General features: G+C 45.4%; 1 protein-coding gene across 3 annotated transcripts in view; it reads left to right on the forward strand.

Moving 5' to 3' along the window:
* LOC119456248 (uncharacterized) overlaps positions 1-13477 on the forward strand; it is a 104161-nt gene extending 90684 nt beyond the window's left edge. The window contains exons 5-14 of one of the 3 annotated variants that reach the window (XR_005193087.2): positions 156-245; positions 1146-1211; positions 1630-1716; positions 3328-3381; positions 4392-4478; positions 7102-7278; positions 7845-7921; positions 9838-9961; positions 11457-11565; positions 12000-13477. Coding sequence is in view for 2 of the 3 variants with exons in the window: in XM_037717896.2 (XP_037573824.1) it covers positions 156-245; positions 1146-1211; positions 1630-1716; positions 3328-3381; positions 4392-4478; positions 7102-7278; positions 7845-7929; positions 9838-9961; positions 11457-11565; positions 12000-12071 (951 nt within the window). In the remaining variant the exon portion in view is untranslated. Of the gene's footprint in view, positions 1-155; positions 246-1145; positions 1212-1629; positions 1717-3327; positions 3382-4391; positions 4479-7101; positions 7279-7844; positions 7930-9837; positions 9962-11456; positions 11566-11999 lie in introns of all 3 variants that reach the window. The other 2 variants (XM_037717898.2, XM_037717896.2) reach the window with 2 other exon arrangements.
* The last annotated feature ends 12526 nt before the right edge of the window (positions 13478-26003 follow it).

The following is a 26003-nucleotide window of genomic DNA, read 5'->3' on the forward strand; positions in this document are numbered from 1 at the left end:
ATATTACGATAAATTTATGAATATAATCTCAGCGATAAGGTGCACCAAATAATGATCGTATGCAAATTGAGTACCATGCTTTCACATGACGTCGTAGGTTACAGAAGCAGCAAACATTAAATCATTTTCCTGTTGCTTTCTTTTTCTCCTTGCAGCTACTCAGGGGCCACGGAAGGCATAGTTCCAGGCCTCCGGACAAGTCAAAGAGCGACCGTGACAAAGGCGGCGGCAGCCATCGCACGAATGTACGTATACTAGGCTTAGTATGAGAGACATGTCATACTTTTACGAGCGAACGAACGGCCCTTTGTTTTTCGTTTTTTTTTGCACTCACTCACTCACTCACTCACTCACTCACTCACTCACTCACTCACTCACTCACTCACTCACTCACTCACTCACTCACTCACTCACTCACTCACTCACTCACTCACTCACTCACTCACTCACTCACTCACTCACTCACTCACTCACTCACTCACTCACTCACTCACTCACTCACTCACTCACTCACTCACTCACTCATTGAATAACTTCTTCAAGAGAGGAAGCAGAGAGCGAAATGAAGAGAGGTCTGCCAGCGTTCAGACCGGCTGGCTACCCTGTGCCGGGGTCTTCTTTAATCAAATTAAAGGTGTAAGATGGATAAGCGAGTTAAAATAACACAAAAACTATAAGAGAAAACGCACGTAAGCGCGATGTAGCAGACGAGAACTATCAAAGTCTGTCACTCAGTCCCCATATCCTTAGGAGCTGAACAATGTGTTCAGCGCCTTTTGTGCTGAATATGGTCTGGACTAGTGTTCACGGACTCTCTCCGGATAAGAGGCGATTATTTTCTCACGGCTATTCACCTTACAAAGCAGAAGTTGGAAGCAGAGGGCCTTCTGCTACTACATTTCACTTATATATGGACTAAGGCGCTATGAGTGATAAAAATTACTCAATAAAAAATTGAGATGAAAAAAAAAACGAGAAAATGGTAGGTGACATGATGTCGCAGTTCTGAGCTAAAAATCTATGCGTCATGGATTAAAACTAGCCTAAGGCAACGTTTTACTCAGATGTAAGCATCGCGCTAATCCTATGACTGCATTTTTCAAAAATTATTTTTGTTGCTTTCTTTCTTTTCGGGACAATTGCAGGGAACAGCGAAGGTTGCCACGGAGTCAACAGAAGTTCAATGCGACGCTTCCTCAAACCCAGAATCTGTAAGTGCCAGGTTGCGGGCGTTGCATGAGTCGATATACATATAGTAGACAGCATTCTACCGCTTCACATCAAGGGGCCGCAGCATGATGGGCTCAAGACCATTGGAGCGTCCCATGCACGTGGCAGAAACCTTTCACAGTGAAACAATGCCATTGATTGATTGACTGAGTATTCAAGTAATCATTTGAGTATTCCGTTTTATTATAAATACCTACGCAACAGCTATCACTGCGCTAGTTATCTGCCTACATCATCCGGCTGAAGAATGAAATGGTTGTTCAACTCACTGCAGTTGCTTGACTATTTAACCTCTAAATTTAATATGAGCGCACTAAGATATCAATGCGCAAAATGCTGGCTTCATCAGATTTCAGACTGCCAGATTGCTGATTTGAGTGCATCTGGCTTATTTTCCAGAGTCCCTTCCTTCACGTTCAAGATGAACTGCTCTCAAAAGTTCCAGGCGCCGAAAGCGATGCCACGAGACGGGTTCACGAAGAAAACGTAAGCCGCCTCTCACACCTCTCTAAGATGCGAATAAATAATCTTTCAATACGTATCAAAGCTAGGCAGTTGCGTCCACAAGGCGTACCGTTATTACCTATAAGCTGCGCAAATTCACCCACTGCACATAAGTTCCAGCCTTCACCACAAAGCGTTCCTTACAGCGTGAAGATTGGCCGAACCGCGCATTAATAGTCATCGCGACTGCGTTAGGACTGCGTTCGTGAAAGCAAAGGAAGGAGTCCAGACTCGGTGTTGGTGTTTATTAAAGACGATAGTCTTTCTTGGGCTACCTAAACACGAAAAAATTTGTCTGTCTGTCTGTCACTCGATTTAACCGCCCAGCCCAAACCAACCAAGTTACTAGCACTGGTGGCACGGAGGTCATCACGTCAACATTTTACAGCGCAAAGGAAACCTCAGACCTATTTGAGGCAGACTATATGCACATAACCGTGATCCGCAGCGTTAATTTAATTAAGAATACAGATTGGAATGGTTTTTGCGTTCGTAAATTAAAAATTAACGCATTAGAAATGGTGTCGAAGAGACGCTACGCGTTACAGACAAGCCAACGGAAGCCGCGGCTCTGTAGCCGGCTTTAAGCGAACAGTAAGTAATAAAAGGTCCCAACAGATGGCGCGAGAGCAGGGCGAAAGAGGTAAATTTGAATTGAATTCAGCAAAACCTCCATTACATTCATCATGGGAGGAGTGAGAGGGGAGGGGAAGAGCGTGAGGGGTGGGAGGTGGAGAAGAGATGGCGTTACGTATCAAGGGCGGCAGAAGACTATCGTCTTTCGACGTAATTTGCAGCGAAGTAAGCAGATATGCGGCCAATTTTTTTTTTCAATTCGACCATAAAGCGCGTTTGTTAAGCTCACTGTCTTGTAGCTCAGTGGCGCCCGAACTTCAACTATGCACTTCCACTGGCTCCCTTGGTCAGTAAGCCGGGCGTGCACCGAACTATAGCTTTTATTCCTTTTTTTTTACCTGCATGCATGAACAAACAGAAAGAAAGACGAAGGCCGAGAGAATGATATGACTCTGAACTAAAGTTTATTACTAAAAACAACATGTTGATGATGATGATGATTTAATGGTCTCCCCTTTGAAACGGGGCGGTGACTAATAGTCACCTAGTCTGCTTGACATGTTGACCTATGCTATGCATGTTTTTATCTACCATATCAACCTCCCACTCACGCCACCCGGCCGTGAAAAAAGCAAGCAATGTCAAATAAGTCAGAGCAATTGCAAAACATACACACTGACACGTGTCATCGGGATTAGGGTACATATAAGTATGGAAGATAAATTATTTGTGAACGCGTTACTGCACCAGCTTAAACAGTCAGTGTAATGACCGAAAAAAGGTTAAACACTTCAATATGCTCTAGATTAGGTTAACTGTAGAATGGTGGGTGAGAATAATGTGTCTGCGCAAAGGAGGGGGGGGGGGGGGGGGTATATCCACATTTTTTTTTTTTTTTAGAAAGTGGGAGTACGGTGAACTAGACCAATAATACTTCTGCTGTCTTAATCTCACGTTAACGCACACATTACTTGTGTACACTTGCGCTTATTATATGTTCTGCACGCGTTATTTCAGTTGCTGCTGCAACAGGAACTCAAGGAGAAATGCGACTTGCTCTCTAAGCTTGAGGTAAGTAGTCCTGGTTATATCTTGCCGTTCGCTCGAGAAATACAAAAGGGCGAGATCTGCAAACAAGGACGTTGTCCTGCTAAATGTCCGGGCAGCTAAACCTCGCAGGGCTCGCGTGTGTCAAACCAAGGCTGGCAGAACTCCCGTTGCGAACTTTAATTGAACAGAAAGACGCCGTCGAACTTGTGTTTAAGTTGCCGCACGTGGACGCAGAAAAAGAAGAACGTTAGGAAGGTACTCGGCATGTGTGTGTCATACTTAGCGCCTAATTAGTATCCGAGCGAAATTAACTTCCGCATACCAGCCGGTACGCATCTCGAATAAAAGTGGCCGATATAGCGCATCTATTAAGTGGTCAAATATTATAGGCTGTCATATCTAATCTGAGTTGTAATGAGTACTAGAATAGTAACCAGCTGTTCCCTCTAGACGCGACAGATCCTGTGATACGGGCACTTTATTTGACAGGTGGACGGCGACACGAATTAGTTACGCTGATTTGCCTTAATCCACTTCCGATTTGTGCTGGAGCTCGTTTTCCTCTTTCTCTTTTTTGCGGAAAGCTGTTTATTTTTTTATCGTTCTCATTTCTTTCAACGTACGTCGTTGCGATCGCGATGCACGTGACGCCATAGGGGAAGTAGTCGCTGCTCGGAAAGCACTGTACAATCGGACACCTTATAGGGGGTCACTTCGTAAACGGCGGACGGACACACCCCTATGGTATAGTTCCACCATGTCGCAGCCGCTCCGAGAGGCGCCGTTTGCTTCTCTGTAATCTTACACTTCCTCATTGAGCCAACATATACCGGCGCCGGAAGCTACAAAACGATTTTCACGTTGTCGGTGATCGCTGACACGTGGGTGAATAACTGCGCAATGACTCGAGGTGTCGCTGCGAAAAAAAGTCGCGTGCCTACGCAGAGTGCATGCACGTTACATAGCGTGGCTCGAATTACGGGGCGTGCGCGCGCGTTTTGTGTGATGTGCTGTTATTAATCGCCACGCAGGAGGAACTGGACCATCGTGACGACGCGACCGCGCTTGAGGCACTGGACCGGACGACAACGCCCCTGTCGCTTAACCACCGCCCGCAGGTGCGTGTAAATGCATGCCCCGTATACGATAGATTTTCCTTTTGGCGGAGTGTGCAGTTGGGAAAGAACTTTGTGGACAACCGCGGCAGCCGCAATAAAATTGCGGTGTATCTTGTTACTTACAGTAATCTCGTATCAGCCCAGGTGACACTGCGTATCTTTCATAGAATCGATTCAACATATTTTGTGCGACTGCCCGCAGATCAATCTGCGACAGTGCGCAGATCTGCGACAGTGTGCAGAGACAATATCTCAACAACGCGTTCAACCAATTGGACGACCGCCCTCTGTCGGAAGAAAGAATTCTCCACCACAGACTGGACTTTATAACGTCACAGAAGAAGGCCGTGCAGGCGCTTCTGCGCTTCTTGCGAGCCACCGGCCTATCTGAACGACTGTGATTAGAACGCTCTTCCGGCGTGTGCGTTTTTTTATGTGTGTGCTTTCTTTGCTTTCTCACTCTATCTCTGTCTTTTTTCTAACCCCTATTTCCCTACCACAGTGCAGGGTAGCAAACCGGATCCTAACATCTAGTTAACCTCCCTGCCTTCCTCTCCATCTCTCTCTCTCTCTCATTTATCACGCCGTGGTGTCGCTAGCATATAAACTGCTATAAGGTTGCTAAGTAAGTAAAACGACATCCCAAACGACAAGAAACGTGTCCTTGCTTCCTCACTCATTTAACTATTACGCACCAAGTTTCGCCTAGCCCGAATCTCAGTCTTTGGAATGTTCTAGTTGCCGAATTCAAGCGCTTTGCCGCAATGGTAAAACGTATAGATGGTCGAAATAACGTGTCAGACAACGCTGACCGGAGTTCTTGAGTTGGACTGCTTCGCGTCATTGAGCCAGGCGATGGAACTCGAATCTTGCGTTACCAAAGTTAGCAGCTCTATCTTACAAACGTGCTTACAGCGTGTTCTGTCTTACAGGTTCTTACATCACTCGCAATACGATATCTTTCTTTTAAGTCTCGGTTGTTGTCAAACTCAGAAATATCTCTCTGCGGCGTCCATAAATCACTGCATGAAGTAATGTTGAATCGTACCTATAGACAGAGTGTCCACACGCGGCAATATGTTCTACGCGTTGTCCGTATTTCCACAGTGATATTAATGCATTTGATCAAGACAGGTTCTTTCCTTTTCCCTGGCTTGTTTGTATGTGGTGGCTTCCCGGCCGCGGGCGGTGTATATATCTTGCCGCGAGGTACGATTATTTCGGCGCACGAGGTTTTTATGTTGGCTACGGAATGAACTCGTATATTGTTCCCGCTGGGTGACTAACGACTCGACGATGCGCCGCTTGCGTGACTTGCCGTCTTTTCCCGAGATTCACAGAAGTCGTCGACCGCCCAAGAACCACGCTTGCGCGCAAGGAAGTGCGTGTTACGAATGATAGAGTGAATAACACGAGAGGGAGAGAGACGTGCGGAAGGACAGAAATAGTACTCGTCGCACGACGAATTTCAGCTATCAGAGCGCGCGAAACCGAAATTGGGAGGCTGCAGTGAGCGCAAAGCCGTGCCCTTCGAGGCGTCGGTGTGCTTACGTCACCCAGCACCACCTAGAACTTAGAAACAAATAGAACCTAGAGTTAACTATACAACCATAACAGACTGGAAAATGCTTCCGAAAGAAGTCAAGAATGGCCACTAGGTCGACTCTTTCCTATCCGCTGGTTTCACATTTATGAGAGAAGCGCGTGCTTTCTTTCGTTATATGTTCTTGTGTGTGTACCGATTGTAAGTGAAGTAAGTCCAGTAAGTATGTACCAGTGATCCAACTATATCTTACATGGCCCTTTTTTTTTGTTTGTTTCGTTGAACTCGCACACTTATAGTAAACGGCGCTATTGTTCTTCGCTGTTCCGTACAAGTACCTTTGCTTGTTTGTGTATGTTTTGCTTGAATTGTATTTCGACATCATTTTGCTGTATATGAAAGTGTCCTATTTATATTACGCACCGCCCTTGCTTTGGCTGCCAAAAAGGAGCTGACACTATTGTTAATTAAATAAATGAAATAAATAATTAAATTAATAAATTAAATGAAAGTAAGCACTCCTAATAACAATCCCTTTGTTTCCAACAACACTGTATGTATAGGGAAAATAACGAATAAGACATGGATATATCAATACCGTAACTGGGCCTTTCTCACTCAGTTTGAAGGCTCATTTTCCTAGGTCAGCTTCGCACGAAGTTTGGTGACACCAGTTAATAAATGTGTAAGAGAGACTTTTGGAGTTCATTTCGCGCGACGTGATTTGTTGAGCACCTGAGGTGAGCTTTCTGATAATAGTCATCGAACCAATTCACTTTAAACGGATATTTTCTTCCGCGATTTCGGATGCGGCAAAAATTACAGTAGTATATCTTGCAGTAGCGTACAGTCATGTGTTCAGAACACTTTCAAGGTCATTCAAGATCTCGATAATTTGTTCTAACGACTGTGTCTTTCGATCTCGTGGCTATTGTTGCGAGTACATTCTGCTCCTGGTAGCTTTCCTGTTTCTTAGCAAGGCAAAGATGCCTGTAGGACAAGGAGACGATCTGGCACTTGCTTCGACTGAGCGATGTGTCCTTGCACGGTCACGCATTCGCTTTTCTTTTGCACGCGCAGCAGCGTGAGGAGCTTCGCGTGACGCAAGAGGCCCTGAGCAGCCTGCGGCAGTGCTTCAGGCTGGACGACCCCTACCAACACACGCTGGACACCATCGAGCAGTCGCTCTGCACACTACTCGAACGAGTCACCTGCATGGAGAAAATGGCCGCAGCAGTCACCGCTTGCCCGTCCACGGTGAGCAATGCCAGTGTGATAAAAGCGACAGCGGATGGGAGCAGTGTTTTCCTTGCAGTATAGCGGTTTTTCTCAGCTAGGGAGTTACGGATCACTCCGTAGGTCTACGGTATCTGCTAAAAACAGCGTCGTTTCATTAAGGATCGAAAATTGGGCAAGCGTCAAACTTCTTTTATTTATTTATTTATTTATTTATTTATTTATTTATTTATTTATTTATTTATTTATTTATTTATTTATTTATTTATTTATTTATTTATTATTTATTTATTTATCTGAATTCGTCGTGTTTCTTTCTAGCTTCGTGATACATTCGGGCAAATGATAATTTTGCCCTTTCATTTCGCAAAACTGAAAGACATTATCAGTAAGTCAACTGTCGGGTAATAATAATTGGTTATTATAAAACAACAAATAAATGCAAAGCGCTAACGCTATAGTATAGTATATGCACAAATACTTGTCAGTTAGCTGTTAATTAGTTATTTAGTTAATTAGTTAGTTTTTGTCTGTCAGTTAGTTTGCTTGTTTGATCTTCAGTTAACGGTCTTTCCTTTTGATTTCAGGGTTCCCTAAGCGCTGCATCTGCGCGTCGACTGAACTTCGACTCGACGGGTGACCCACGGCGGCTACCAATCACAACGTTAGAAGGTTCTTATAAGTCTATGCATGTCTTTCCTGTTATACGCCGCCACCTCTGGGCGCACTAAGCTGCCGTTTTGTGTCGGCATGCGAGTGACTTGCGGGCATGTTACTAACAGAATGACTGCATGCACGTACCATATGTGCATCGTGAATTATCGTGCCATGCAATTGTCATCCCAGTAAAGCGCCCACTTGTACGAAAAAAAAATGCACCGTGGTGCTCTGACGACTACGAAATTCACGATGATATAATTACTCCCTTAACGAACTCATAATCCAATAAACAAGGTACATGTCTATTTTGGTTTGCAGGTAGAATGAAGTTTAGTCATTGCAGATATGTTGGAGAAGATGGAGATAGCTACAAAATGGTTGAAGTTGTGGTTTTGTCAGCGAGCTGAAGTTTCAGAAACCACATCAAACACACTTTTGCCTAATCAATTGCATGCGTAGCATAAGGCACATTTGATGCAAAAAAAATAAAAGGCGGTTGTTTACTCTAGGCACGCCCTAAGGAGCCTCTCATAGATAAATAGGATCAACTGGGAACGAGTTGGATAGATTAGAAGCGACGCTCTTTCAAACAAAGACGTGAAATATGCAACAAATGCGCAAATGAATTAACAAAAAATACACAAATGCATGAGCTCTGTGCACCCGTCTCTTCTACACTGCGCTGATGGGGACAGATTTAACGGAAGGCGATTTAACGGGTGTTGTCAGCTGGCTTTTCAATGTCTGCTGGCCGTGCGAGGTAGCCAGCGCTTGCTTGCCGTGCTATTGTACTTGCGCGAATATAAGGCGATAGGGAATATAAGTAAAAATGAAAACGAGGGTGAGGAAGTAAGTTTGGTGACTGGGAAAATAATAACAAAATTGATAACATTACGATTATTGCGCGAACTAACAATGTGCCATGCAGCATTATCAGCGGGATGTGCTGTGTTCCGCGCGGTTACGCGCCGCGGTAGCGGGTCGCCTTTTAGCGGATCGCCGCTAAATTTGTCACAGAACGAAAGTGCCGCGCCGGTTGGCCAGATGAGGACCCGACAGGGCAGCTACAGTCAATCACAAAGTATTACGGATCATAATATCTGAGAAAAAGCTGAATATCTCCGCAGTCCTCACAACACAGCCTGGTATTTGCATTTCGGGCCTCGACTGGGATATGCTACCAACATTGTCTTATACAGTTTTACTGGCTTCTGCTACAGGCTGCTCGGGAATTGAACAGTTTTCTGAGTTACCGTGGCCCGTAAACTATTGTGGTTGACTGTACGTATGGGTAGTGAGGCCACGTGGAGCGAATCACTGAAGTAGTTCGGTCCGTTAGACTTAGTGCCTGGGTAAGCGTTATTATTGCAGTAGAAATCTTTTGCGCAGTCGAACACTGGGACACTTAGTTGCGTTCTCGTTATTATCAGCACCACGCCTCCTGCCATGCAGAAAATGTCTTTTTCGCGCGGCTTTTCTGCTTAGTGGCTGAACTTGTCTTATTTTGAAGCAGTCTATGTGTTTTCTGACATCTAAAGTATGTCTTTCTCGCGCAGCCTTGCTGCTTAGTGGGTGAGCTCGTCTACTTCTAAAGCGTCAAAAAGAAGAAAAATGAGAGAAGAAAGATAGAAAAAATATGGGGGCATAATTTCGGACAGGGCGTGAGGTGCTTTGTAGGTTAATATATAGTTCGCGTTATATTCCTGCAAGTGCGGTATCATTTTCTTAGCCTTGATAGCTGCTGCCACCTCTGCTGCTAATGAAACGACGTGAAATGAGATGAAATCAAGTATACTAATCATTGATGTAAGACGGGAGAACGTGGCACTCTTCCTATCCACTCTCCTTCTGTCTTCTTGCGCGTGCAGTGTATGCTTTCATGAATTTTGACCGTGCTCCACTCTTCGCGCGTGTCCACAGACTTTCCCGGCTACCGCACCGACCCTCCAGCATCCCTCGGCCATTGCTCTCAACCAGCGAGCACCAAGGTGATCTACTACACAGAGAGGTCGGTCACTCCGTTCCTGTCGGCCATACCCAAAAGGCAAGTCCTCGAATAAATGAATTAGTTAATCAGCTAATTAATAATTAATACCGCTTCTACAGGCCTGGGTACGTGGCGTTCTATTTTTATCGTGTTCTTTTCCGCCATGTCTTCGTATTTGTAAAGTTTCTATAGTTTCCTGCGCAGTTTAGCGCTATTGAATTAAGGAATAGCACGGCGTTTGTGCACCTATATACATTTGTTCGTTGTAAATTTACTGTATCCAAAGTAATCTACTGCTATTGTTAGGTGCGTATAAATTGCAGTAGTGTGCAAATCCTTCTCTTATCTTTTTTCTTTCTTAGTTATTTTTTTTACGTAGATGGTCTTGATTATATGCAATGTATATTTCTTTGGCACATCCGCGTCCAGGCGTTGTGCTGTCTGTCATCGGAGGACCAGGCCCCGTCAAACCATCCTAATTAAGCCTTTTTTTTTGTCTGTGCTCACCGCAAATTCGATGTTGAATAACTATTGAGTCATTTGGTTTGATTTGAAATGGGCGATCGAAAAAAGAATCGCCGCACAGACGCTTGACAAAGCTCCTGTTGTGTAGACAAACAGTGACACGTTGGTGCTTGTAGAAGGAACCAAACACACTGTGTGTGTTCACAGGGAGATCAATGCATGCAACTGTAGTCATACAGTGTGGAAACTATTTTTAAAGTCAACATCGCGGGAAGTGACGTCGACTGTGACTCTACTTCGAGCCTCAGTGAGAGAAAGTGGGGCTGCATGAAGCAGTAGGAGTGCTTCGGTTAGCATAAGCGGATTACAGCTACAGATAAAACGAGGACCGTTCTCACATCATCAGTCTGTTGGTTTTAATCTTTGCGCTCACAAACGTAGGTCAGGTTCACAAATTAGTCAACCAACCTCCTACCATGGTGTACCTTTAAAACGTGACTTTAGAAATGTGCATATCATTGCAATAGTGGCATGGCCATGCAAAAAAAAAAATGTACACTAAGGAGCAGGGATGACAAGGTTATTTCTGTTGTTATTGAACAGCAACTAGTTAGGCAGCCTGGGCATAACAAGGAGGAATGACGAAAGAAAAAGTTTTCTTGAAGTAGTAATCACAAGAATAAAGGAAGCATCAGAGACGAAAATACAATAAAGACATCTGAAGGACGTTATGGTCAACAACCGGAAGGGTAGCAGGCGTCCAGAAAACAAACACAAGACGTTTCAACAGGACGTTGCCGTCAAATTAAAGCGCTGAAATACTACAGTAAACGCACAGCCTTGCCGTGTGCGTTGGCTGTGGGAAAATACGAGTATGTCTGCCACAAAGGTTAGACCAAAGATGGTCTAACCTCGGACTGTAAAACTCATAACAATGTAATTGCAATTCCTTTGACGACAAACAGGGATTCTTTCAAAATCTTCCAAGGGCTTGCTCTTTTTAGTAAATATTTTTAGAAAGCAAAAAAAAATATAAAAGAAACGTTTTATATACGAACCGTTTTGTTTTTTTCTTCGCTCTCAACAGGCTCAGCGACATTCGACTTCGAGACTTCAAAGTAGTGTTTGATCGTCCCGGCCAGTACAGATATCATTTCAAGACCCTCGATCCCGAGTTTGGAATGGTCAAAGAGGAAGTAAGTGATTAAAACAAATTTTATGCATCAATGGATAGTAGGTCGTAGGCACTTTTCGTGCAGCTCTGCGAACAGCCGCAGCTAAGCATGCATGTCCAGACGGCATCACAAGTTTACTTACCACAGGATCTTAGAATGTGCTGAACAGTTCCGCAGCCTGGGCACGTTCCAGCATTAACTAGTACACGCCAGCAACAGAGGGTTGTGCGGTATTACTTGCTATGGCCACAACCTGCCCAGAACCTCAACGTTTTCTCAAATTCGGTGGTCTGTAGAATTTTGGCGCCAACTGCAGCTGCTCTGTGCTGATCAAGTATAGTGGTCGACCAATACGCTTCCACTCTGGATTTCTTGCAGTGGATGGTTCAGGTCACACAACGTCCTGCTACTTCCCATTTTTCTTGTCTTTGACCTTATCTTCTTCATCTCCGCAGGTCCTTCACGATGATGATCGTGTACCTGGCTGGGACGGCAAGATCGTTGCTTGGATAGAGGAGGACATCTGAGGAACTGCACTGCCACGTTCCTCCTTTGCTCAGGCATCGCGTCAATTCATCTGTACATAGCGCATCATTGTCTCCCAAACGTGTGTCTACAATCACTACCAGTAGTTCTGTTCCGACTTGCACAGTTTGTAACTTATTGAAAGTGCGAGTTAGTCGTTTGTTAACCGAGTCGTACGTGTGCGTGCCGAATGGTTATCCAAGGCTTGTTTTGTTATTATGTCGAGCTTTCTTTTTTTTTCGAATTCAAAGAAAGTTCCGGTGACCTTGGAATACGTGGTAGTAACGAGATTCGTTTACAGTCTAAGCTGTTCGACTGTGATGTTCACACAAAGAAAAACAATAGGGATTCACCAGTACCATCAAGCCTCAGCATATACGCGCTGTCTGGCTCCTTCACCCGAAAACGTTCTTCGGAGTTAAACCTAACTGCAGCTTGTTATAGTATAAAAAAGCTTATACGCGAATTCAGCATCGCAGGCAGATGTTCCTGCTGCTTATGTCTGTTCTGTGCCGGGAAAATAACTCGCAGTAGATGAGGCTCAGTGGAGTCGACAGTGGCAAGCGAAAAATGTTTGCACAAACTTTAAGCCGGACATCCATCAAACTCTTTTAGCTCATGGCTGTAACAGCGCGACTAAAGTCAAGGACGCAGTAGAGAAGGAAACGCCACACAGCGCTATCACCTGAAATTTACTGAAGGAAAACGAACAATATACAAAGACTGTGTCATGTGGTCTGAAACCCCTCACTTCCGCAGAAATTCACTACCAGAAAACAACCTTCAAGTCAAAAAAGTAAAAAGAAAAAATGTCAGTTCATATTGTCAGCGGCGTATTTGGTGTGCCCTCCTTTTCTTAGTACTAGTCTTTAGTCGCGCTCTTGCAGCCGTGAACGTATACCAACTGGACTGTTTGAGCTTTAGGTTTCTGACCAAACTACGTGAAGTTTCCGTTTTCTTCCTCTGCTAGGGCGTTAACGTTTGCTGCGAAGATTGGTTCTCAGGCTGACGCTGGATGACGCTGCTTTCTTGAAGTGATTGCTTCAAATAAAGCACGGCAGTCACACGAGCGGTTAGCAACATATTAAAAGAGGTGCGCCTTCGCAAATATTAATTGTGACACCTTTTTTTTAAAGAATAAACGAGCTTGCGTTCACAAAACCATCTCGGCACAGCCACGTCACCAGAGTGCGGGCAATTTGCCACACTTTAACATTTTTGTCATCCTTGAGAAGCTCCGCAAAACTTTGCTACTTTTGTTTCACCGTGTCGCCTGCAGGAGCATGTTTCATATTGGAACTGTTTGTATTTATGGCCTTGAAAAACGCGCTGTTAATAAAGCCAAGTGCAATTTTTCGATGTCACGGCATGAAGTGACAATAAATAAAAAGAACGTTCATTTACAGTTGCCATTTCGTGTTTTTAATTGTGAGAAGGGCTCATAAATGCTTCAAAATTAAAATTAGATTGCGAGAGGACCCTATATTATGTCCACTTAATCAAGGATTGTCCTATTCCTGCGCCATGAAGACACAGGTAAGCATGAAATCCGGAAATGCTTCGTAATTGCATTATGAACTTCTGCGCGGAATTGCCATCTCCACTTCGTGCAGAACCGAGTGGGTATCCGTTTCCGTACCTTTTTCATCATCATCACTGACACCATATTTCTCACTACTACTGAATTAAGCAGCAATTTAATTATGTCACAACTTTCAAACGCGAGGGGAAACATGACACCAATGCGCTGTCGCACGACCAATGGTTGACTAAGCACCATCTTCTGCGGCTCAATGTCGCATCGAACAACCTCGCTGTTATGACCTGCTGAGTCTAATCAGCCATCCTGCTGATTAAAATTCTTTAGCATTAGCATATTTCATTTTGTACGTACGCACAACCGCGTGCATTGCAATCGCCGGTTGATTCTCCAGGCACGTGCCGGCGCCGATGAGCTGAAGTCATAAGCGGCAACCACACCGAACGTATTTATGATATACCGGGTGTTTCAGCGAACACTTTCAATTTTTTTTTTAAGGTTGCCTGTGGCAGGTTGCACAATTCTAGTTCATGAGCTGGTCTACTCGAAGAGGCGGAGATTACTTGCATAAAAAATTAATGCATAATCGACTCAATTAAAAACATTCACTAATTAAGTTTCTCACTAATTACCTTAAGGCCCATATTGCAATTTAGAAATTCTAGCCGTGCAGTTCGGAAGGCCGATCTACTTAGAACGAATTCTCAGGATGACACCAGTTTCGAGATTTTCATTCCAGAACTTTTGGGGGAAATGCATTGACATTCGAGTTACTTTTTAACAAAACGTCGTTTAATGCATTGAAGCGCAAAAGCAGCCGCGCAATCTTCGTGGTGTTATCAAAGCTGAGACGCGTTCTCTGCCGCTGTATCCAAGATCGGCGGCCGATGGTCATGCGTTTCAGTCGGGGATGCATAAGAAGCATTGCAGTACGTGAATGCGCACGTGCGCACGCCGAAAATGCGTCGTAAATACTCGCCATCTAAGCTGCCACGTTACATGGTAAAGCGCTCTCTCGGAAACGCGATTATTTTCTACCGTAACTGATCTAGTTTCTCCTCTTTCATCAGTCAGAATATTATTGAAGCATCCTCTAACATTGACGATGACAGGGAGGTGATGATGGTGGGAAGGGAGGGTGGGAGGGGATGTGGCATATAGTCTTTTGAAATGGGCGGGGGCAATATACAGCAACTTCAGGCGCCCGTTCACATTAACGCCATCTGTTGAAAGACAGGTGAGTAAATGCTAAAACTCTTCACTTATATACGTAGAAAGAAACGCATACCGTTGAAGCTTCTGACTTCCAAGAAATAAGGCAAGAAAGTAGCCAAATTGAAGGGGCCGAGGCTTATGCATCTGCCCGTAGAGTGGCAGCAGCGGCACCGACAACAACGTTTCTTAGCCGACGCCTTTGTGGTCGCTTCATTACAGTGTTCTAGTACCTTGCGGCTAAGCGAATGCGCAGGGTGAATAGTGGCAGCGGTGCCGCGTGTCAAATGGACGACTAAACGAAGTGCCCGTCCCAGTTTAAGAGCTAGCTTTATCACGGGGCCAGTTAAAACTTTGTTATTCAAGTACACGGGAAACACGAAAATGCTTGCATTAAACATACCGCTGAATTGATCTGAACAAACTTTGTGTAATTCATGAAAATAATTAACACGGCAAGCTGGGCGACCTGGTAACTGAACATGTTCCTAGGGGTGGGCAGCGCAACCAGACGAAAACCAAAAGGAAGTGAATGATACGAGCACATATCGTCTACTTTCGTCGTCCTGGTTGCGCTGCCCACCCCTAGGAGCATGTTTAGACAAGAAATTTTAATTTGGTCTTCATTTTTTTTTTACAAAAATTGCTGAAGGTCCGTAAATTGAAAAAAAATGCGCATATCCAACGCACATGTTGAAAGCTATGTGAAGCGAAGCTTTAGTCAAGCGGTCTGTATTACATACTATACCGCTGACGAAAACGCGAGAAATGGTGTTTACTTTCCTATATGCAGGCCTGCAACCTAATGTAGTGTTTATGATTATCCACCACAAATGTCGCAACCTTAATCACATGCAACATTTATGTTTATGCGCTACACCACTCAAAAGCTACGCCTAAATGCAAACATCAAATGCGGATGCAGAGTGTGAAACGACTGCGCAGCAATGTCACGACGACGAAGGCGAGGGAGGAATGGTGATGGCAGGTGATGACATATTTAGCTACATTCAAGGATTCTGTACCTCTTGTATGACAGTGGCCCATTCTGGTGGATTGTCCGAGAATGGACACAAACTCAGTGGCACACACATTCGCGAATGGCTTAATGAAAAACCATCACGTCAATAAAAGAACCATTTAATGCATTGTTCTATTCAATTAGGTCGCTGTGCTTAAGATATAGCGATAAGTCGTCATTATATGTTCAAGTTTCATGGACAAGAGAGAAAGAAAGCTTTATTGATGAAACAGTGTCCCGAGTGAGGACCGGTATGGACTTTTTACGAAGAACAAGAATGCGCTTACTGGCACTACTTTATCGGTCAACATACAGAAGTTACACAAGCCCGTTTGCTGATACTTGCATTCGGCGCACATATAACCTTCGCATAAATATTCTGTATATATATTTTTTTCAAAGTACATGTGTTAAATCGTCCAAAGCAGATAAATACAATCTTAGTTTACGTGAGTTTTGAAGAATCGTGATATCGTTTTTATTGCGCTTGATATTTCTTCATATATTTTTCAATTGACCGACGGGAAGCTTGACTGGCAGTGGCCCTACGAAGCCATTAGGTAGTTACACAGCAATGATTGGATATAACCCGTGTTAAGCGTAAATGCGGTGGAAAACCGAATCACATCCATCCAAGCACATGATAACAATATGTATTGTGGTGCTGTCACGTCATTGTACGAGGTGACATCGCAATGTTGTGTCTCACGACACCTGCCTCAATCTTTGTTTTTACTTCTGGCCCAGGAATTTTTTTCCATAATATAAAACGCGGCCCCATCGTGGGTCATCGAGTCTTTATTTTCTTTCCACACAGCCTATATGAACGACTGAGAAAGCACTAGGTAGGTAGGTACAACTTTATTCGACAATAGGGGTCGTTCAAGGCGGGAGGTAGTGAGATAACACTAAAAAGTGTCGCAGTTTCACCCGAAAGGCGAAGCATCAATTGCGATAGCAAATTAGTAGATAGCTATACGGAGTAAGGATAGTATTTTTATCAGCTGTATAAACTTTGACATGCAGCAGCACCGGCAACGCGCAGTAAGTAGTTTTATCAGCTGTATAAACTTTGACATAGGAGGCGTTGGCTCTATATATGCGGTGATTGTAAAGGAGGAAAGAGATGCTTAATTCTGCAGCCCTTCAGGGAGAAAGCGCGTTTGCTCTCCGCCGTGCGTTCGCTCCCCGTGAAAGCGTGCGTCCCTCGCGCGCTCTCACTCGCACATACAGCATAAGGCGCGCGGCGACGATTTCATCACCGTTGGACGTCATACGGTACCTCACGGCGACGGCGACGCCGACGGCAGAATCCGCTTCTGTGTTCATATAATTGCTATCGTAATAAAAAAACGAAGGAATATATTCTAATCTATGTGGGAAACATGACCAGCGTGACGCCCTGAGCACTTCCCTTTCTTCACTGCCTTCTTACTAGCCTTCTTTACTGGCAGCCAGCTATGGTGCATAGCACTGAAGAGCACAAATTTAGATTCCCTGCAAATCCTCCAGTTTTGCAAGTGGAATTTCTCTTCGCTGCTGAGTAGACCGGGCGAAGTGAAAGTAATCAGTACGCGTAATCATTTACCGAATGCGCAACTGTTCGCAGCTAGTGGCATGGCTAGAGTGTACTAGAATAAACTTATTCTAGTACACTCTAAGCATGAATCTTGGTTAACGTGACGCGCAATCTTGGATAATGTGACGCGCACTATCTCCGAAAAGACTCGCATTGCTACGCGCACCCTGCGCCACCGTACTCTGCACTGCATCTAGAGTCACGGAAGCCATACGGCCAAGTTCGTGGTGTGCCTGAAGACCACGAGGTAGCGGCACTCGTCCACTGTACAACTCGGGAATCACATTTGGCTCATTTTACCAGCGACTCGAAACATTTTACTAGGTGTGTTTTAGTGTACGACTAACTATTTAGGGTCATTACAAGTTGCAGTGTTACATAAAAAGAAATACTCCTGGACAGCCCTACGTTAGTTGGAGCATTCATGTTGGCGGGAAAAAAAATGTGATTGCAATTGAAGATGTATTGAAATCAAAGTAAAGAATAACCTTATTCTAGTACCCTCTAGGCATCACTTTCGGCTAAATAAAGGGCTATGTGACGCGCACTGTCGCTGAAAGGACTCGTACTGCGACGCGCACTCTGAGCCACCATGCTGTGCGCTGCACCTACAGTCACGGAAGCCATACGGCCAAGTTCATGGTTTGACTGAAGACCACGAGGTAGCAGCACTTGTCTACTGTACAACTCGGGAATCCCATTTGGCTCATTCATAGAGTCAATATAACCAACTGTGCAGGAAAAGCTCCTCATGGCGCCCATCTATTGAAATCGGGAACCACAAGGGCGCTAGCCATGTTGCTACCCTATGTGCAGGTGCGCAGGCGCAGACGACGAGATGCATTCAGACGAGGCGCAGCAGTGAACGCGATTACCTATTCACGTACACTGTAAACGCGATCCCGAGCCTCCGTCAGTATGGTATCGCCATCTAGTTAAGGCGCCTGCAAACGCAGCCTTTTAGGCACCGTAAATTTTACATAAAAATTTTCCAAATAGCCATCCTATCTTTCTGAAAAATAACCGAATGAACTTAAAACGTTGTCCGTGCATACGTGCTACATGTAAGTGCTTGCTTTTGCATAATATTTGAATATCTTTAGTGCTACAAAAATGAGGCATCATGGCGACGCCTTTGCGGTTCCCGCTTTTTCCGCCTAACTTTTCCTCTAGAGTTAGTATACTAACTCTATGGGATCATTTTACCAACGACTCAAAACATTTTACTTAATTAAATTATGAGGCTTTACGTGCCAATACCACGATCTGATTATGAGGCACGCCGTGGTGGGGAACTCCGAAATAAAAAAAAGAAAACATTTTACTAGGTGTGTTTTAGTGTACGACTGACTATTTAGTCTCATTACAAGTTGCAGTGTTATCTAGAAAGAAATGCTCCTGGACAGCCCCTACGTTAGCTGGACCAGTCCTGTTGGTGGAAAAATGTGATTGCATATGAAGATTTGTAGATCAAATACGCACGCGGCTTTTGCCGCGTCTCATTTGCCGGATTGATAAGGCTCAGATCGAGTCCGATAAGGTTTGACAACAACCGATAAGGGTTGTTAAGGGTCGGATCTAGTTCGATAGCGTTGATAACGGCTGATAAGAGTTGATAAGGGTTTATACTGGTCGGATCAAGTTTCATAAGATTGATAATGACACAGGGCTGCGTGGAGATAAGCTCTGGCACAGTGCTTACGCATGCTTAGACAACTCGCAGAGGAGTTCCTGCGTGAATTCTTTTTAGCTGTGAGCTAACGCCTGTCCATCCATCACGAAAGAGCAATGGGAGGAATCCCTCAAGAGCAGCAATCTTCAAATTCAACTCCAGGCTGTCAAGAGGGCCCACAACATCGCGACGGGACTTGGCCTCCCGGTCCCATCGTGGGCGGAGCCACCGACTTAATCTGGGGGAGCCTTCGGCTCCCCTAGACCTCAGTTCTTCAGGACTCAAATAAAGTTCTTGTCATGTCATGTCATGTCATGTCATGTGCGCTGCCTCCCACCATCTACAAGATATTTCCTGACTCTGGGGTTGCTTTCTGTATCTTGGCTATGATGCCCACGCGGAATTTCATAGAACATAACTTTAACTAAGGAGAAAGAGAAACAGAGACAATAAAAAGGAGAAAGGAAGCGCATGTGATGCAACTAAATGTGCGTCAGCGATAAAAGCGAATTCCTTAAAGAAACGCCGCCAACAATTTATCCTACGATAATGTGTATTAATCGCTGTTGAAGTTATACGATACGATACAATATTTCTGCATAACGCGTAAATATACATTATACAATGAAATCACGGAAATGCTGAGCAGTTTGACGGGCCCTGGCTTTCTACGGTGAGACCATTGGAGACAGACCGCAATAAGAAGATGGTTCACAACGCAATATATACTGTAAAACCCACTGCACGATCCACTACAAATAACTAGCCATATAGCTAAAACGCAGTTAACTCACGTAAACGAAAAACGAAACAACACGTTATAAAGAAAATAATAAATAACGTGCAATTAAATTGTTAAGTGCATGCTTGTGGGGATATGGAAGAAAGAACAAGCATGTCGTAATAGCAAATTAATATATATATATATATATATATATATATATATATATATATATTACGCTGTACACAAAAACAGTCGAAAGTCATTATAGTTAATTACTTGTATATGTCATAATTTTTTCACTAGTCCGTACGTTAAAATTTCTTCATCATAACTAGTGCGACAATTGCCGATTTCCCGCATTTCTGACTTACATCTCGAATAGATGTGAAAATCTTTTACAGGCAAGTTAAATTACTTTTTGTATTTGTTCACTTCAATACATTTGTTCTATAGGGCTGACAAGGCGCATACTTATTTAAAGAGTCGGCGCGAACAGTGTTCTGTTGCCTGAATTAATAGCTCTTCCGTGAAACAGGTACGGCAGTTACGATATGTACAGCTGGCTTTTGCTACAGCGGTAAATTCCTTATATTTTTTTTATGTTGTTGTTGCCCCGACGAGCGCAGCATAGTTTAATACAGAAGAAAACAGTTAATTACGTAAAAACGTGTTTACCTGACAAGAAAGGGCATAGCAGAATCGATCGGCACAATAGACGAGTGGTATGAAATAACTTCTGCATCATCTCCGTAACATGTTTATCCCGTGTCATATTTCCACGAAAATAAACACCCAGCGTTTTAATGTGGAATTATTTGGACCTTGATGTGAGGGAATTCAGTGGCCCTATTACCTTGGTGAGATATGACCGCTTTAGTCTTTGAAACATTGAGCCTTGTGTTATTTTTCGAGGCTCAATCTCTGATCGATTTTAGTGTCCCATTTGTTCGTATTACGAAAACGATTGCTGTCATCCGCGTATATAATGTACTTCGCTTGTTTATGAATGTTCACAACCTTGTCTATGTATATAACTGTCACGATTTACTGCCTTGCAGAACTTCTGAAAGGAGTGGCCTATAGCCGTTGAGAAATGACCACATAGGTCAACAAAAAAGTGTCCTGTTCTGCAAGATGAAGATACCATTGCCGGACAGCGGATGGTAGTTGTGCAGGGGCGTAGCCAGGGGGCTCCCCCCCCCCCCCCCCCGCCCCACTTACTCACCCTTTGTTCACGTCGCTTCGCGCTGACATTATTCAAAGAACCGGTGCTACTATACCACAATTTCATTCCTGGGCGCTTCCGTTTGGGTTGGTAATTTACAGCGAATCATTTCTGCATATGGAAAAAAAAAACTGTCGCGGTGTTTGTCAAGGCTTTGATGCTCTCTGAGGTTTTGGGCGAGAATGTGGCGGCCGCATTCTGAAGCAACAAATGCGGCAGCCGCATTTTAGATGAAGGCGAGAATGCTCGAGGCCCGTTTACTTAAATTTAGGTGCACGTTAAAGACCCCAGCTGGTCGAAATTTCCGTATACATTTCCGCTGCTTCCCTTCAGGTGCCGGTTAGGCCGCGCTCGCGCAGGATCTTCTGCGCGCGAAACGTCTCTTGTATGCGATTGCGCCCCTACGGAAGGCTGGTTGTTACTGTTGTGTTGTTGAATCCCAAACCAGCAATTGCGCAAGGCTGGTAGTTGCTGTTGTGTTGTGGAATCACAAACCAGCAATGTACACACGAAGGGGTTGATGCCAGCAGTGAAATTCCACCGAATCGCAACAGAATGAACGAAACAGACAGCCGACAAGCATGGATTACTGCTGTGCGCAGTACAGCGTAAGTAAACTCTTATTGCAGGCGCTGACAGTTCTTCTCGGAGTTCACGCGTCCTGAGAAATTGATTATGTGCACTATGCACTGAACAAGACCGGAGTTCATTCCTGCATCACTACTAGTTCACTAGTACACCAATCAGTCGAGATTCTGTGAGGTACAAGGCCGCTTCCTGTTTGCACCGGCGTAAGTGAAGCAGAAATGAGTTGCACGCACTACTTAACATGCGTACACATGCCATATCTATGCTGTGCGGTGAAATATTTTGTACAATTCTGAATCTGTTGACGTAAAGGCAAATGACGGCTACACACTCGCACACAGCGGAAGACACAGCGGCCCATGCACTTGCCGCAGGAAATGCAACCCTCTCGTATGAGGGAGCAGGGTGACGAAAGCTTCAAAAAAAAAAAAAAAAGAAGGCATCCCCGTTTTTGCGCATAATTAAGTTTTCTAGCGCACAGACGCAGCGAACAAGCTATTGCTATGGGAGTAGGTATAGCCTGGTCACGCATGCATTTTCACGTGTATAGCCGGCCTTGACTCGTGAAACGCACTTCGCCCCGACGAGGACGACGCCGTCTACGCTTAACGAAGATTAACAATTAATGATGGCTTCTCCGATCAGGCGGGTCGTCTCAATGATGCGTTTTAGAAGACTGGTCCATTCAGTGGCGCGATAAGAGACGGTTGCTCCAAACGCCCACTGTACCTGTCGTGCTTACTGTATTTTACTGAGCTTGCTTTACTTAGAACTTAATTTCTTCACAAGCACACGCGAGAGGGGGGGGAGTCCCATGTCTTTGATATACATGTATAGAGTCTGCTTAAACTACCGATATTTATTATCGATCACGTCACGTAGAGAAAAGCAGACGCTTGCCCCCCCCCCCCCCCCCCCCCCGAAAAAAAATTTCTGGCTACGCCCCTGTAGTTGTGCGCAAGGCTTTGTGCCAGATGTGCAGTCTGGCTCTGATGAGTGGATCTTCGAATATCGAGTGGACAGTTTCCGCCAGGTCTTGTTGAAGGTCGGTTAGTGGCGTGAAATGGGAGATGTTCTGATCCCGCCCCGGCCGCTTCAAAGCGGGCCAAACGCAGCCAATCACGCTGGCTGCGCCGTGACACTGTATATACTGTACAGCGTCTACTTTTTGCGGGCGTAGAACAACTGGCGTATAACTGCACCAAGCGTGACCGTACACGCGTTACATCGAACTATATCCGCGCCTTAAGGGGGACTTCCTTGCATCACTGCCGCTGCCACCAAAGTATTAAGCCTAGACAACTGGGTCCGAGTAGAGAAATATTTTCTTGTGAGCCTTCTAGCACAGTGCTATGAGGCATTTAGGGTGTTAGCCGGGGCTGAGAAATCTGTACTGCATAATTTTTTTTTTCATTTTCGCGACAACGACGCAACTTTCTCTTCTTGCAGTAAGGTAGAGAGATGGGCGAGTTAGAAAGGATGGATACCTATTGGTCAGCGCGAGAACAAGTGAGGATACAGAGGTAGAGGGACATAGGACGAGCGCTCGTCCTGTGTCCCTCTACATCTGTGTCCTATGCTGAGTTGTCCTCGTGCTCTTCGATAAGTGTGCTTTCTCTTCTACTACAACAATCAGGCAGTGCCACCTACCTTTGTCACCATAATTACAATTATAAGACATTGACCAATACATATATTGGTGCGAGGGGTCAAATATATCATATATAATACATATATCCCTGACATTGATTGCTTATAGGCCTATCACTCACACAGCGGAGTGATAAAGGAGGAAAAGCGGAGTCTTAAAGCAGGAAAAATGCATTGGCGTTGCAGTTTACATCCTCCCATAGTGTCAGAGAGTGGTCTTTTGGGAAACTTGTAACGCAAACGTATGTTGTAGCACGAAAATGCGCTACACATATATGCTACATGTGCGACATAGTGGCTACGGATAACCCGAGAGTGGTGCCTGTCTTAATTAGAATGAATTTCTGCTGAGCAGACATTATTTCACTAGTGATCGATTTCGATTGCTCGGTTTCAGCATATATCTTAAACTGAATAATTTAAAAAGCTATGAAATCAAGCTCTTTAATTAGTTACCTGGACTTTTTGAGCGAGAGAAGTACAGCTGTTCAGGCAATTCACCAGCATGTGCGGGTCTATTTACGCTACATGCTCCATGCGAAATTAAATAATAAATATTGCCAGCTTCGCCCGAAGGGGGAAGCATTGAAAGCAATAACAAGGTTTAGCGTATAATACCGAAGCTCCTCAGTCTATCGCACACTCGGCAACTGTGTCCAAACTCCCTGTTCAGAAACTCGCGGACAAACCATCCGTCGGCACCTCCCGTGGCTCTCAGCACTTGCCGCCGGAAATTGTCCAGGATTCGCAGGCCCGGATCGTTTTGGCGACGCTCCTGGTTGCTAAAACGGGTTTGCTTCCTATCGCGGGCTCGAAATTCTGGATCGTGTGTCATTCGCTGTCGTTCAGTCGCCGCTTCGCCGGCGCGATACTCTGGATAGGCCCAAAGTCGTCTCATCCACTCTAGAGTAGCGACACGCTGTCCTTCGCGCCGCGCTTCCTCTTCCTCGGGAGTGACGATCTTCTTCGGTCACACCATCCCCCTCCGCAGCGATGTCGACGCGGCGGGGATACTCCGCGGGACCCTGACGTCATGGCTTAGCTCCGCCTCTGCACAGCTGCGGCGACCAATCCGCACGGCGTGGTGACGTCATGGCTCGGCTCCCGCAGCTGTTGCGAGGCTCGGCGTAGATGGGCGAGGCGTTGCTAGGCGACGCATGTTACGTCATCGCCAGGCGGAGGGCTTTCGGCGTACACCTAACGGCGCAACCACCGGCTTAAACAGCTTTGTTGTTAAAAAAAGTTCGGACCACGACACTTCTCCTGTGCCGGCATGCAAGGAGATGACTTGTGTCAGCCACATGCCGATGCGGCAGAGGGGTGGATGGATAAGGAGCCCGCCAGCGCCTGTAATATTCCTACCGCAATAAAAATACCAGGTACACAAAATTTATCCGGAAAGAAAAATCAAGAAAGATTGTCATGCCTGCAATGGCATCATTGGGATCGGACACATGCTCGCGGGATGCCCTGCGACTCTCACCAACCCTGAAGAAGAATGGCTCCATTGGAAGAAGATGCTACAGAGTTCATCGTTTCAAGATCAGCTATACGGGCTGTCCAGAGGGCCCACGATGTCGCTGAAGGGCTGGGCCTAACGGTGCCATCGTGGGTGCGGCCCGCCTCGGCTTGAGAGAGTCGAGCCAAAGGACTTCTGTAAATAAATAGTTTTCACACACACACACACACACACACACACACCACACACACACACACACGCACGCACGCACGCACACACGCAACACACACACACACACACACAAACACACACAAACACGCACGCACGCACGCACGCACACCTCACCACACGCACCACCACGCACACACCACACAACACACACAACACGCACGCACGCACCACCGCACCGCCACACACACACACCACACCACACACAACACCACAAACACGCACGCACGCACGCGACGCACGCGCGCGCACACACACACACACACACACACCCGCACGCACGCACGCACACACACACACACACACAAACCGCACGCACGCACGCACACCACACCCACACACACACACACACACACACACACACAACAACGCACGCACGCACGCACACACCCCACACACACACACACACCCCGCCCTCACGCACGCACGCACGCACACACACACACACACACACACAACACACGCACGCACGCACCACGCACGCACACACACACACACACACACACACACAACGCACGCACGCCGCACACACACACACACACACACAAACAACACGCACGCACACACACACACACACACACACAAACACTCACGCACGCACGCACACACACACACACACCACACCCACACACACACACAACACACACACACACACCCAAACACACACACACACACACACACACACACACTTTAGCGAAGCAAAATGCGCCAGTAGGACACGTGAGGCGGGCTCGTATTCCACCCTATTTCACACACCTAGTCTCTGTTTAAATAGTAATGCGATTGCGTTATAGGAACCCTTCACCCACTTTGTAGGTGACGAAAAATACGTGACGAAAAAAGTTGTCGCAGTTTCACCTGAAAGGCGAAGCATCAATTGCGATAGCAAATTTGTAGAGAGATATACGGAGTAATGATAGTAGCTTTATCAGCTGTATAAACTTGGACATGCAGCAGCACCGGCAACACGCAGAACTGTTGTCGACGCCATCGGCGTTTTGCCCGCGTTCGCACAAAATGCGTGCGGCGTTGATGA

Source organism: Dermacentor silvarum, chromosome 6 (genome assembly GCF_013339745.2).
Source record: "Dermacentor silvarum isolate Dsil-2018 chromosome 6, BIME_Dsil_1.4, whole genome shotgun sequence".
NCBI classification, from domain to species: domain Eukaryota; kingdom Metazoa; phylum Arthropoda; class Arachnida; order Ixodida; family Ixodidae; genus Dermacentor; species Dermacentor silvarum.